The sequence below is a fragment of the Cervus elaphus genome, chromosome 12, assembly GCF_910594005.1.
Source record: "Cervus elaphus chromosome 12, mCerEla1.1, whole genome shotgun sequence".
In the NCBI taxonomy this organism is placed as follows: domain Eukaryota; kingdom Metazoa; phylum Chordata; class Mammalia; order Artiodactyla; family Cervidae; genus Cervus; species Cervus elaphus.
The window spans coordinates 75,896,094-75,911,882 of record NC_057826.1 but is presented as its reverse complement, the minus strand read 5'-3'; the positions used below and the strand labels follow the sequence as shown (position 1 = coordinate 75,911,882).

The following is a 15,789-nucleotide window of genomic DNA, read 5'->3' as shown; positions in this document are numbered from 1 at the left end:
GGACTGATGCTGAAGCTGAAACTCCAATACTTTGGCTACCTGATTTGAAGAACTGACTCATTGGAAAAGACCCTGATGCTGGGAAAGATTGCAGGTGGGAAGAGAAGGGGATGACAGAGGATGAGATGGTTGGATGGCATCACCAACTCAATGGACATGAGTTTGAGTAAGCTCCAGGTGTTGGTGATGGACAGAGAAGACCGGCGTGCTGCAGTCCATGGGGTCACAAAGAGTCAGACATGACTGAGCAACTGGACTGAACTGAACTGAGGACATCAGGAGAAAATAAATGTTTCATTTTGCATTTCCAGTTTCATCAGAATCATACATGTGTGTCTCTGCATGTACTAATGGAATGTATTAGATCAGAGACAGTCGAAGAGGTATTGCAAAGACTCAAAATTTATTGTTAGATGACCTAAGATCATGAAATGGAAGATAATAAGTACCTACTTTTCTGTTGTCATATAGATTATCCTGGTTGTGAATTATAAAATTTGGAGCTCCAACATCACTCATTATCAGAGAAATGCAAATCAAAACCACAACGAGGTACCATTACACGCCAGTCAGGATGGCTGCTATCCAAAAGTCTACAAGCAATAAATGCTGGAGAGGGTGTGGAGAAAAGGGAACCCTCTTCCACTGTTGGTGGGAATGCAAACTAGTACAGCCGCTATGGAGAACAGTGTGGAAATTTCTTAAAATACTGGAAATAGAACTGCCATATGACCCAGCAATCCCACTTCTGGGCATACACACTGAGGAAACCAGATCTGAAAGAGACACGTGTACCACAATGTTCATTGCAGCACTGTTTATAATAACCAGGACATGGAAGCAACCTAGATGCCCATCAGCAGATGAATGGATAAGGAAGCTGTGGTACATATACACCATGGAATATTACTCAGCCATTAAAAGAATTCATTTGAATCAGTTCTAATGAGATGGATGAAACTGGAGCCCATTATACAGAGTGAAGTAAGCCAGAAAGATAAAGACCAATACAGTATACTAACACATATATATGGAATTTAGAAAGATGGTAACGGTAACCCTATAGGCAAAGCAGAAAAAGAGACACAGAAGTACAGAACAGACTTTTGGACTCTCTGGGAGAAGGTGAGGGTGGGATGTTTCGAGAGAACAGCATCAAAACATGTATATTATCAAGGGTGAAACAGATCACCAGCCCAGGTTGAATGCATGAGACAAGTACTCAGGGCTGGTGCACTGGGAAGACCCAGAGGGATGGGGTGGGGAGGGGGGGATTGGGATGGGGAATACATGTAAATCCATGGCTGATTCACATCAATGTATGGCAAAAACCACTACAATATTGTAAAGTAATTAGCCTCCAACTAATAAAAATAAATGGAAAAAAAAAAAGAAAAAAACATAAAGAAAGGAAGGAAGGAGGTTTTTTGTTTGTTTTCTGGTAATCTGTTAATGTCAGTAAAATTGTCGTGGTTTCAGGTATTCTTTAATTGTTTAATGTTTATTAGATTTTGCTAGTAAACTGAGACTTGAGACTAAAAAAAAAAAAAATTGGAGCTCATATTTATTGTCCCACTGTGTTATTTTACCTCATACCAGTGATATTTTAAAATCAGTATAATTTGACAAGAAGCCTTATCTATCAGATATGACTTTCTCTAAGACTTCCTTAAGCAAAACTCTCAGATAGAATACATTTGTATGGCTCCACAGAATTTGTCGCTTATCACAGCACTTACCAGCCCATAGTATGATCTGTTAAATGAGGGGACTGGCCTCAAGATCTAGAGGGTGTGTACTGTATCACCTTCAAGAACTGAGCTGCCCTATATAGCAGATACTAGACACATGAGGCCACTTAAATTAATTGAACTTAAGTAATATTAAAATTTTAGTTCCTCAATCATACTGGCCATATAACAAGGGCTAAGTACCCACACCTGACCAGAGGCTTTTGAATAGTGCAGATATAGGGCATTTCCACCATCTCATAAAGTCCCACTGAGTGGTGATTCTCTGCAATGTAGGGTCTATGAGAACAAGGAACTTTGCCTGTTTTGTGTCACAATTAAAGGCCTAGATATGTGGTATGCACTTAATAAGTGTTTGTATGTTAACATCACCATGTTCCCAGAAACTACTTGAATACCTGATAAATAGTAGATACTCAAGTATTTGTAGTATAATAAATAAATGGATGTGTCTGCATGTGTGAGAGTTTGAACTCAAAATATTCCAAAGATCAGTTTAAAAACACCCTTCCATGACTGTAATCAGGAGTTGCTTGTAGCTATTTAGAAATGTTGCTTTTGGAAAATTGTGTTAAAACTCCAGTCTGTCATAACAATTTATCACAGATTTGATGGCTCTTAAAAAAAAAAAATGGTTCCCTTACAATCTGGAAGGGCTTACTTGGTAGCTCAGTTGGTAAAGAATCTTCCTGCAGTGCAGGAGGCCTGGGTTTGATCTCTGGGTTGGGAGGATCCCCTGGATAAGGAAACAGCAACCCACTCAGTATTCTTGCCCGGGTAATCCCACGGACAGAGGAGCCTGGTGGGCTTCAGTCCATGGGGCTGCAAGAGTCTTACTGACTAAACCAATCTGGAGGCCAGAAGTCTGAGACAAGGTATCAACAGAAACATACTCCTTCCGAATGTTCTAGAAGGGAATTCTTCAGTGCCTCTTCTAGCTTTAGGTGACTCCAAGTGTTCCTTCACTTGTGACTGTATACTTCCAACCTTCTCCTCCATCAAGAAGGCCTCACAAGACTTTCTCACCTGTGTGTTTCTTAAAAGAAAAAGTGTCACTGGATTTAGGCCCTACCTGAATAGTCCAGGATGACCTTATCTTTCTATCCTTAACTGTGTGTACTTTTACAAAGTCTCTTTGTCCAAATAAGCCACATTCACACTTTCTGTGATTAGGATGTGGGTATATCATTTGGGAGCCCTCTCTCCATCTCACTATAAGGTTTTTAATGTCTTTGAAGAATTCATGAAAATATATGAATGATAGAAATCTCAGCATTTCTTTCAGAGTCAAAAGTGAATCTGAATCTAAATTACTGCATAATATGGAAAGAGAGAGAAACAAGTTTAGGATGTGCTGGAAAATGAAAATATCATGAGTTAACAAAGTTTTTTTGAAATGCACATTGTTGGGACAACTTTTTCTTCTCAGGCATGTTGGATTTGGACACCAAAATGAAGACAAACCTAGCAATGCTATGTTAGTGAAGGTTTCTGCCCCATCCTAAAAGAGCAAGTGGTCTGGAGAGCACTTGTGGTTGCTTTTAAAGTTCCCTGATGTTCATGCAGATCAGGAGCCCTGCTGCAGTTTACACAGAAGGATGTAAACTGGGACAGAACAGTCACCCCCTGGAGAAGGCTGCGCTTTTCCAACTCACAGCATCGTATTTACTGTATGTTATCTCTGGATCTTGGGGTGAGAAATAGAAATTTGCTAAATGAAGAGAAAGAGACCTGTCTTTGCTTTGGTTTATGGGCAAAAAGGGATCTCAACATGCTTAGTAGGAAATGACTCCACAGAATACATGTTTAAGATAGTCCTTATTCACCAATACTCTTGTCAAAGCAATTTTAAAAGAGGACAAGATAGAAGAATATTTATAATAAATGGTTACAATTATTATCCTATGAGATTTTAGATAAGAAACAAATAACGCTGCCTGAACTGACCATGAATCCTGAACACACAGGCTCATTTTCACAATTACATGGAAAATTCATTCTGGCCAAAGAGGACAGCATTTGCAAAGGCTCTGATTTAGGAAAGAGTTTAATATGTCTATACATGGTTAGAATTTTAAAGTGGTTGGTGTACATTAGGGAGTATATGGTGGAAAAGGGGGAATGACAAAACTGGAAGCAATTCAGGGGAAAACTGTACACTGTCTTGTATTTCTTAATATAGAATTTGATCTTTATATCTTCTAATGGTTCCTCACTACCCAACGATGACCAGGAAGTGATACGATTATATATACATTTTATAATAACTCTACAGTCATGTAGAAGTTAGATTCAAGGAGTTGAGAGTAAAGCCAGGAAGAAGCCTAAGAGGTCCCTGCAGTTAAACAAGAAAGATACACCAAATGGCTGAATTAGAAGAGTAGCAAAGGGTTTGGAAATGAGGAGATGGATGTGGGTGCTACAGAAGAGATACGCTGACGTGACCTCGATGTTTATGGAGGGTGTGTGCTTCATTCTACGCTGGTGCCCATCTTCTGTAGACAGTGTGTTTGCTCTAACAGGGCTATTTAAAAGGGCATGACTGTATCTCTATTAATAATCAAAATTAAACAGACTGTTTCAACTTCAGATCTACTTGAGGATCTATATGCAGAACAAACTAGGTATGTTTCCAACAGTCGTGGCATTCCTGCAGCTAGTAAAATAGAATTCTGAAACATAAAAATTATTAAGTCACTTTCCCAAGATCACTCAACTAATGAGTGGCAGATTTGGAAATATAACCTAAGTTGTCGTGTTCTGCTAACACAGCACATAAGTAGCTAATTTATCATGTTCTTACTGTTAGTGGGAAATTGTTCCCTAGAGTGCTCTGTTCAGAGATTGGGTGTATGACTAATATGATAATATTAAATAAGTATACAAAGTCATGTTTGCTATGATTGTTTGGTTTTTTTCCCATTATTGAGTCCTGCTCCCACTTCTTATCAGATTTCTATACTACAAGAAAGACAGAGCAGTAGACAAAATTCACTTACCAGAGGAAAAAACTCCCACCTCGTGCAACAATTCCAAACTTTCTGTCCAAGGTAGCTTATTACTCTCCAGGTCCAATTTATCATTTGAAGTCGATCAAGTTCACATCCGGCAGGCAAAAGATTAAAAAGCAACCAGTTCTCCTGAATCCTCTCACTCCTGATTTCTGCATTGAGAAGTTTACCAATTGCTTGAGCAATGGCAGCTCCTATGGTGATTAGGCTTCTGCACAATTTTACCCATGATCACTGAGGGGAGCACGGAGGCTAGTGTAGGCCCCACAAAATGTTTGAGTAGGACACCAGGTGGCAGTGCTTCAGCTTTCATTCTTGCTGCATGCACTGTGCTGAAAGCTGATTCTCTAGGAGGGAAAATAGAAAAATTGAGATAAAGCATTCACCAAGGGGTGACATTGAGTAAAGATGTGAAGGAAGTTCAGAGATACACCATGTGGGTGTTTTGGGTAATAGTGTCACGGTAGAGAGGGCAAAGGCAAGGGACACAAGTCTTGATATAGAATCATGATTAGAGTGTTTAAGTAATAATATCTCTTCTTTCTCTGTAGCCACTTATTCTTCCTAGGACACTATTGCATAAGAAACTTGCTAAAGCATTCAGCTGAATATTCATTGGAAGGACTGGTTCTGAAACTGAAGCTCCAGTACTTTGGCCACCTGATGCAAAGAGCCAACTCATTGAAAAAGACTCTGATGCTGGGAAAGAGTGAAGGCAGGAAGAGAAGAGGACAACAGAGGATGAGATGGTTGGATGACATCGCCGACTCAACGGACATGAGTTTGAGCAAACTCTGGGAAATAGTGAAAGACCCTGAAGCCTGGCATTCTGCAGTCCATGGGGTTGCAGAGTTGGGCACGACTGAGCGACTGAACAACAACAAAGCATTCAGCACTGTTACCTGGTTAGTGGATGATTTCCTCATATACTGATCCTGGGGCAATTGTGTCTATGGTTTGGCATCTTCTTTCCTGGTTCCCTTTAACTTCCGGTTTTAACCAGTAATGTCACCACCATTGAGACATCCAGCCACCCTGGGGTCAAGTGCTTCTCCATAGTCCAAGTCTTTCTCTTTAGGAGCCCTTTAAGATGTTACACACTGCCTGGCAATAAAAATTAGAGATGCTTATCACAGTTAGAAAAGTTATGTCTCATTTCTCACAGATTAAAAACTTGGGAACAATAAAATCATAGTTTTGACATTTAAATTAGATAATGAATCTGAAATGCATCCTACATTGCCTGAAATATAGTAAGCACAGTAAATATCAATTTTCTTTTTTCTAATAAAACCTACCTTTCCTTCAATGTTCAGGTCTGTAACCTTCTACTGCTTTTTTTCTCCCTCTATATCAGGTCAGTGATGGGAGTTTCTAGAAAGATACTTAATCACTTATTTTCCTGGAGACTCATTACTCATCTCTATACTTTTAGGGTTATACCTACTAGCTACACTGATGCATTGCTACTTTCAGGGTGCAGAAAAGACATGAAAGGAACACCCAGAGGAGGTAGGTATTATTTTGATTCCCTAATGAATAATTAAATCAAGGTCATTTTTGTAAGTTTACTGGTTATGGATATAATATTTCTAAATTGGATCTCCCAGATTTTTTCCATTCTGTTTAACTGTCTTCTTTTCTTTTTGATTTATGAGCTTTTCATATATCCTGCACTTGAGTTCTTTTTTAGAAATATGCATTGCACATATGGTCTACCAGTCTGGAATTGACCTTCTACCCTCTTGGCAGTTTTTTTTTTTTTTTTAATAAAGACTATTTAAAAATACACTTTCTTGTTCATAAGAAGCTAGCTTGAAAGTTTTGTTTATTTTCTTTTAAGAACTGTAGAACTGCTTTCTTTTGGTGACTGCTATTGCTTCTGATAAGAAAACAGGTATCATTCAAATGATGGTTCCCAGAATACAATATATCACTTTTCCCTGGGTATTGGCAAGATTATTTCCACTTAAATAGACCCTGGGATTCTTCTTCAATGCCTTGCAAACTTCTGCCAAAACCACGATGTCCCATTTGCAGAATTCCTTATTCATCTTTGTGGCATTTCACAAAGCATTGCTCCTGAATAAGGACCTTGTTGTAGAGGAAGTCAACACAGCAGTGAGCGGAGGTGCCTCCTATAAGCAAATAGGTTATGGAGTGGGTAACGGAAGTAGTTATAAATACCAGCGACAGTTATCTGGTCATTTTCAGTAACAAAAACATGAAATGTTATTAATGTTTTTCATTTTTATATGAACATATTCACACATACATTATTTTTAAATCCCCTGTCTCATTTGCTTGCCTGTAGTAACATAAAATGTGCTAATATAAGTTAATCTTATATCTCATTCTATCTCAGTTATTAAGATACAGGTTTCAATGCAAGAGTTTGATTCAGCTAGAAGAGGAAAGAACATCACCCCAAAAACGGATGAATGAATTTGGTATAATTTTGCAGAAGGGAGTTAACTTATACTGGTTGAATGAGGAATTATTGCAGCAGGAAGAATAGTTTTCCTGTTGACTTCACGACAAAGTTGTGTTGTTAAAAGAGGTACTGATGGATGCCTAGTTAACAAATCAATTAAATAGTTAAGCTATTGCAGTAACTTTGTACTGCCCCAACCTAACTATCTAGAAATCTATTTGGAAGGTACTTGTCATGAAGTAGCCATATTTTTATATTCTGCTGGCTGGTGCAGAGCTCCAGGCACTGTGGCAACTCACACAGGTTGCTGCTGATCAACTACATCATCTTATTGATGACACACAACTCTTCCACCTCCCACCAGATCTCCAAATCTTCTGTTCATCTTGGCCCAAGTATGCATGTAGCATAACAGAAAGTGACACTCTTCTCCTCAAGGTCACTCGTTCTTGTGAGACACTAACGGAGGTGAGAGACAAGTTTTAGTGTGTTATGCAGGTTCCATTATCCTCATGGTTCTAGTATGTCCTTATGAGTCACAGTTTGCCCATGCTTTTGTCTGCACCCACTTTCCCTCACAAATATTACTCTAGCTGGCTAACAGTGAATTCAGTCTCAACACCAGATACAAAGATAACAGCTTTGTATGGACTCCTCCAGCTCTAGCAATTGCCTGGGTTCTAGTCTCAATAACTGATCTCTTATTCGACACCACTAGTGGTTCTGCTTTTCTGATTGTAGCTTCAGTGATAGAGTCTAAGAGGAAAGGACTAAGGAAATGATTTTCATGATGATTCCGGATAACTAGACCCATGTTTGTCATGTGAGGGTCTTTAGGTGAAGCTGCCACTTTGACGTATTATGGGGCAAATATTCAACTTTAGACAATGCATGTTCTGTATGATTGTTTTAAAGTCAAAAATTCAAGACCGAGAATGTATTAGTAGAAAGTTACTCTGGACACCTGTTTCCAAATGACATGGAAGGAGTTTTTGTTTAAAATTAAATCCTCTGATCCAGACCACAGATGAAACAACCGCAGGACTACCATTTCTTGTCTGAGGTCTGCAGGTGTGCATTTCAGCTGGGGTCTTGCAGCAGAGGGGCTCTCACTTATTAAGCTCTGGGGTTTTTGTACAGCTTTTCCCATTACTTCAAGCACTGTGAGTTCCCAGACTGCACAAAAGTACTTTGCGGAGTCTTCCAGCTGTAAGGCTGAAATGTTGAGGCTGATGGAGTTCTGTGCTCTCTGAAAGTTTACAGAGTAGCGGCCATTCCTTGCATTCCGGCCAGAAGATTCCTGACGAATAAGGAAAGTCATCTCTCCACTGGGAAGCTGCTTGTACCAAAAAAGGTAGTGCGTGTACCCACTCCTCCCTAGTTCATACCGACAGTTCAGAATGACAGATTGCCCTATTTGACTGGTTATGTATGGCTGGTCTTGAGTAACTTTCTGGGCCACACCAGATCCTGTGGAAAAAATCAGAAAACTGAGCTGAAGTAGTGAACAAAATAAAGTAGGAATTAGACTAATTTGAGACCCAAAGAAAACCGAAATTGAAATCATAATAAATATGCTTTTCTCCAACCCTCCTTTCCTCCTCAAGTCCCTGTGAAGCACCACGTGCCTGTGTGCAGTCCTTTCATCCAAAAGAGTCGCACCCATGTTTGGGAGCATCCCTACCAGAGAAGGTGAAGGCCAGGAACACCCAGAGTAGACTGGAGAGCGCCATGAGGCATGGATTCCCCTGCACAAATGTGCTCAGTTCTGCCTCAAGCTGAGGGTTCAGTGTCTTTGAGTGCCTGGCAGCACATATACATACTACCCGGTACCTGTGTGACTCCCCCCAACAGGAAGTGGGGGTTGTCGTGTTCATAGACCACGTGGTCTGGGCACAGATGAGAAAAAGTCTGACTCACCACAGACCTTTATTTTGTATACTTTTCTTGCTCTGGTCATGAATTACCTGGTCACTACTATGAAGTATCTGAAAGGGGCCTGAAAGAAACAATTCTCATGAAAGGTTTGAGTTGAGCAGAACAGAAGAATAAACAAGTTGACATACATTGGTAATTATTCAGCAGAATAACTTTACCAGCCCATTTAAAACATAATTTAGTATATGACATGAGCCCTTCTTATAATCTATTCACTGGTCATCATTTAGCCTATGCCTACTCTCCTCCATCCAGAGTCTAATGACTCTTTTAAGAAGCTCAAAGAACTTCAGCTTTCTCAGTGAAAGGCAATCTTATCCAAATAGTTCATATATCTCTTGTTTACTGGACTCTAAGGTTCTAGTTAGGTTTTCCTGTACATAAGTTACTTCAAGATCAAACAATAACAAATCAGTCCTTCTGACTTTCAGAATCTATTCCATTATCTATGTTTTTATGAAATTATAACAGGAATAAACCACTGTTTGTACAGCTTTTCCCGTTACTTCAAGCACTGTGAGTTCCCAGACTGCACAAAAGTACTTTGTGGAGTCTTCCAGCTGTAAGGCTGACATTGAGTCTTACTTATTAGACTTTGAAAAGGATCAGGATATTCAGATCTGCTGCCTCCCAAAGTAGAATCATACTTATTAGATCATGTGTCCTAGAGTTGTCCTCATGTCACGTTTTCTACGTGTTTGGCCCAAAGAGTTCAGTCTCACTTGTTAGTGGCTCATTGTTTTTCTCTTTGTAAAATAAAATCAACAGAAGCATGCTGGATCTTTCTGTGACACAATGCTACAATGCACTCCTGCCAACCTTCCATCTGGTTTCATTGTTTTAATGGAAGAATTAACATAAAATAGTCAAAGGCAAATAGACAAGTAGAAAGGAAAGTACTGACTCTAAAACAGTGCCAGTCCTTTAATTTTAGGACAAGATAACTAGTGATGCAGGAATAAAAGTGTGTATTTAGTTGAGATGTCTACTCCTCTGTCTCATTTCACTTCGGAGTGCTGACAGGCAGCTGATGCCCTGGTTTGCAATTATTTATAACTAAGTAGAGGAGACCATGGATGCCCACAGCAACCTAGGCAGCAGCATGATAAAACTATATATATATATATATATATATATACAGAATGATTACAGATATAAATATAAAGAAATTGATATTGATAAATTTTTATCAAAACTCAGAACTTACTCTGATTCACCAGTTTTTACAGGCACTTTTTTTATGCATAACTCTATGAAATTTTATCACTTGTGTGGGTTCTTGTAACTGTCACAGAACTCACAATACAGAACTGTCCCATCACTCTAAAAAATGTCCCTTTGCACACATTCTCACCCCTGCAATCCCTGATCATCCCTGGCAACTACTGCTCTCCTTTTCATTTCTATATTTTTCCTTTTAAGAATGTCATGTAAGTAGAATCATACTTTATGTATGGAATCATTATGGATCATAATCATACTATCCAATAAGTGTTATACATCAAGTAGCCTTCTGAGATAGACTTTTTTCCACTCAGCATAACACTCCTGAGAACAATCTAGCTTATTGCAGTAGTCCGTTACTTTTAATCACTACAGACTTTTCCCAACTAAGGATGGTTTGAGTTATGCTTATTGACTTTATGGGGGTGAGAAAGCCATATGCATTCAGTTGAGAGCATACTTTGAATTTTGATCTTTTCCTGGGCTAGCACCAGGCAGCATGATATTCTCAGGTGATGCTGGGAGTGAGCTGAGCTTCTAGTCAGCCCCAGAATCAGGAGCATAAACAACCTTTCTGTTCCCATACAACCTTTCTGTTTTTCACTCTCAGCTCAGCAGTTAATAAATTACATGAGGTTTTTCTATACTTTACTGTAAAGTAAACTTTGTGTTAGATGATTATTCCTAACTGTAAGATAATGTAACTATTGAGCATGTTTAAGCTAAGCTAGGCTAAACTAAGATGTTCGGAGGGTTAGATGTAGTAAATGCTTTCTTCTCCTTAACACAATATTTTCTACTTACAATGGCTTATTAGAACTTAACTCCATCATAAGTTGAGGAAGATCTATAAGTAATATGTCTATTTATTCATCAGTTTACCCAATGAAGATGTTTGGGCAGTTTCCAGTTTGGGGCCATCACAAATACAGCTACCATGAATATTCATCTACAGATTTTTGTATGAACATAAGTTTTTTATTTCTCAAGCATTAACATCACAAGTGTGATTGCTGAGTTGTAAGGAAAGTGGATAAAGTTTATGTGAAACTGATGTACCATCTTCTAGAATGACTGTACCATTCACCCACCAGCAATGCATGAGTAATCCAATTTCTCTGCACCGTTTCCAGAACTTGGTATTGTCAGTACTTTTAGTTTTAGCCTTTATGACAGATGTGGAGTGCTGTCTCATTGTGTCTCTACTTTACATTCCCTAACGACTATTGATGTGAACCTTTGTTCATATATTTATTTATATGCTTTTATCCCTACTACATATCCTCGTTGGTAAAGTGTCTGTGTTAGTCTTTTGTTCATTTTTCAACTGGACTGTTTGTTTTCTTCCTGTTGAGTTTAGGAGGCCATTATATTCTGAATACCACTCTTTCGATGGAAATACAGTCTGCAAACATTTCCTGCAATTCAGTGGTTTGTCTTTTTCATTCTTTTAATAATAACTTTCACAGAGCAATCTTTTTTAATTTTAATGAAATCTAAGTTTTTTTATGGGTTGTGCTTTCGGTGTCATGTCAAAAATCTGTTTGCCTAACACTACGTTATAAAGATTTTCTCTTCTGGTTTCTTCTAAAATATTTATAGTCTTACATTTGAATGTATGATCAATTTTGAGACTGAATTTAAAGTTTTGTATAAGATGTGAGATTTAGGCCAAGTTCCCATATTTGCGTATAAATATCCAATTGTCCCAGTATCATTTGTTGATAAAACTGTCCTCTGTTCAATTGTCTTTGCACCTTTGGCAAAAAATCAATTTTCCCCACTTGTGTGAGTTGACTTCTATACTCTTACTCGGTGACATAAACTTGCCAATGATTTTTAATTATCCTTTTAGCATCTGTAGTATGGTTTACTTTTTCATTCCTTATATTCATAATTCATGTTTTTCTCTTTTTCCCTTGATACTTCTACCTCCAAATAGATCAGTTTTATTAATCAGCTTTCTCCCTGTGTGAGTCTACTTCTACAGTGTTACCCAGAGGCATAAATTTATTAACAATATTGTTTTATTATGATTTTCACACTGCAGAATCTACATATGATTTTCTCATGTGTATAAGTCATGTTTTCTTTTATTATATTAATAATTCTAGCTAGGAATAGATAAATGTTATTAATCATTTTAAGAAAATTAACTATATTTAATGGTTATTTCTATTGTTTGTTTTAGAGTTCACCAATCTGAATCTTTAACTTTACCCTTCTTTTAGATTATATTGGGTTTTATTTGTTCTTTTTCTACCTTCTTTTGTTGAAAGATTTTAATAGTCATTGTAATTGCTTCTTAAACATACATATGAGTTGTTTTAAATTTAGTCCCTAAATTCCAAATGTTTGGGAGTTTCTAGAGACATTTTTTCACAATTGATTTTCTATATCCATTCCATTTTGGTGAAAGAATAAATTCTGTATAATTTCAGTTTTCTTATATTAAGACTTCTTATGCACAAGCATGTATATGTGTGTATTTCATCTGCACTTCGGGGTGTGTCTGGGGCCTCGGCTACAGGTCTGGGCACAGGCTGCAGGTGCCCGGGGAGCACCGCGCACTTGCCGCACAGAAGCATGCGGCTGAGTCTCCAGGCTGGGAAGTTGCGATGTGCAATGTGAGCGGTTTGGCACTCTTATTGAGGGAAACGGTGAGTCTTCCCTCTTCCATTTTATTCACAGTTGAACGTATGGCTATCAAGAATGCAGGCCCTTTACCAGGGTATTGCCGGTACCACAGGAAGTAGTCAAATGCACTCTTCTCATAACTACAGTTCAGAATGGAAATCTCTCCTTCCTGAACTGTCAAAGATTGAGGGCTCTGTTTCACCTGCTCTTGGTCACTTTTTTCCTTCTGTTGTCCACCCACCCCTGCTTAAAAAGATAAGAAGTCATTAGGTCCACAAACTGGTATTTCCTTCTTAAAGTTTCTATCTGATGAATTTGCCCATACTCCAATTTTCTCACTCCCCCAAATTAATGAGATATCCTAGGGTTTCTCCATCATAACTCACAGTTTACTTGAAGACACAGAATTAAGAATGATGCGTCCAGCATCTTGTCCCTTGTTCCTGGCACCAAAGTTCAATGACAGCTCAGGTTCTTCCTCTGGTCTCCTCAGCCAGCTAGAACTCTGACTTAAGGTTCACACCAGCTTTAATTCTTTCAAGAGGCCCCACCTTCTCACAAGTACTTTCAACGAAAGCTATTTTTTTTCAAAGCAAGCACTTCTCGATTTTCTCTATCTTAGACTTGCTCAAAATTACTTTCAATGAAAAGCAGAAATCCCCTCCTTAGACATGGAATATGGTTAGTTTAGAATTTCTCTCTCCTATTCCTCATCTTCTTTTTCTTCATGTTTCCAAGAAGGTTAAAAATCATGTATCAGGACAACTAGATATCTTAACAGGGATTACATTATTTTACAATAGAGAGGGATTCCCATATAATCACAAGATGAGCATTTCTCTTTTTTTAATTACAAGTACAAATTAAAGTCTATTGAAGATATCAGTTCATGTTAGTCACTCAGTCATGTACGACTCTTTGCGAACCCATGAACTGCAGCACACCAGGCCTCCCTGTGTATTACCAACTTCCAGAGTTCACTCAAACTCATGTCCATTGAGTTGGTGATGCCATCCAACCATCTTATCTTGTCGTCCCCTTCTTCTCCTGCCTTCAATCTTTCCTGGCATCAGTCTTTTCCATTGAGTCAGTTCTTCACATCAGGTGGCAGAAGTTTTGGAGTTTCAGCTTCAACATCAGTCCTTCCAATGAATACTCAGGACTGATTTCCTTTAGAATGGACTAGTTGGATCTCATTGCAGTCCAAGGGACTCTCAAGAGTCTTCTCCAAAATCACAGTTCAAAAGAATTAATTCTACAGCACTCAGCTTTCCTTACAGTCCAACTCTCACATCCATACATGACTACTGGAAAAACCATAGCCTTGACTAGATGGACCTTAGTTGGCAAAGCAATGTCTCTGCCTTTTAAAATGCTGTCTAGGTTGGTCATAACTTTTCTTCCAAGGAGCAAGCATCTTTTAATTTCATGGCTGCAGTCACCATCTGCAGTGATTTTGGAGCCCCCCAAAATAAAGTTTGCCACTGTTTCCACTGTTTCCCCATCTATTTGCCCCATCTATTTGTAAAGTTAAAATAAATAAGGAGCATATGTTTTTGAAGCCCAGCATTTTGTCTCTGGGCAAATTTTGATGTCATCTCAAATTCAAAGAAAACATCGTTATAGTCCAACAGGAGAAATAATAAAAGTTCTCATTCCTCAGTCGAATCCCATCTACCACATCATTCTAAGGGGAACTTTGATTGTTTGTTAGACTTCTGATATATTTTATTTTTCATTTATTCATTCACTAACACATCTCAATATGTATTTAATGAGTGCTGCTAAGTGACTACTTAATATTCAGTACTTGGATCTCAAGAAGGAAAGAGACAGTTCCCATCTTCAGTCAACTGAGGCCCAGTACTCAAGTACTATCAGATAAAAGCTACTAAGGAGAAATGTGTATCTCTAAGATGTTACAAAGAAAAAAGTAATAAACTCTGCTTCTCAATTCAACCAGATAACAGTTTTAATGGAGGCGATACTTGAACTGGAACTTAGACTACTACTACATTTCCCATAAAGATGGAGGACATGAACTCTAGGCACAGATTAACTAAGTGTGGTATACATTTATATTAGAGAAGCTGAATGTGGCCATATCCTTGAGGAAAATATGTACTATTCAGAGAAGTGTTGATTTTCAAAGCCATATTTTCAAACTATTAGACTACAATATACATCCATACTACCTAGGTAGATAGATGGATAGATAGAAACACACCATACATTCATGCATGATTGTTAGATGTAAACGGAACCATAATAGGAGATAAAACTTTAGTAGATTTTTAAGAGATCCTTTCTGGCTACTTGAAGAATATGTGTCTGTGGGACAAGCATTACAGTAATCTCTGAAGCAGCATTGCCCCTTTTGTGACCATAGAAAGAAGTTACATTGAAAAAATATATACAGCTTCTTAAAAATTCATGTTCACCACATATGAACATCAATCAGAGCACTGAAATATATAACCAAGTCTTCATCTTGAATCAGTGATTTCTTGAGACAGAAGGAGATTTTACCTTGTTGAAATATTGACCCTCAGACTGAGTCAGTGTAAGGAGCTGTCTTTCTTCCCATAATGTCAACAGCAAATCAAGAAGAGCCTTTTATACTGAAGAGACCATGTCTTCAAATAGATTCTAAATCAGAAAATTGTGTTATATATTCTGCCCACACTTAATACTTCTGTCTTTTTATTTTTTTTTTGTTTGCACACTGATGACATGAGTTTAACTTGTTTTAGTTTTTGCATTATTTATTGAATCTATTATTGAGACAGCAACT

General features: G+C 38.2%; 2 gene segments (V, D, J or C); both read right to left on the bottom strand.

Moving 5' to 3' along the window:
- Positions 1 to 6,808: 6,808 nt before the first annotated feature.
- On the bottom strand, positions 6,809 to 8,979 carry LOC122705741. The segment is given in 3 exon segments: positions 6,809 to 6,900; positions 8,310 to 8,666; positions 8,881 to 8,979. Coding segments are annotated over 3 exon segments (498 nt in total).
- Positions 8,980 to 12,882: 3,903 nt separating this feature from the next.
- Positions 12,883 to 15,151, bottom strand: LOC122705740. The segment is given in 3 exon segments: positions 12,883 to 13,241; positions 13,382 to 13,438; positions 15,121 to 15,151. Coding segments are annotated over 3 exon segments (447 nt in total).
- Positions 15,152 to 15,789: the final 638 nt, after the last annotated feature.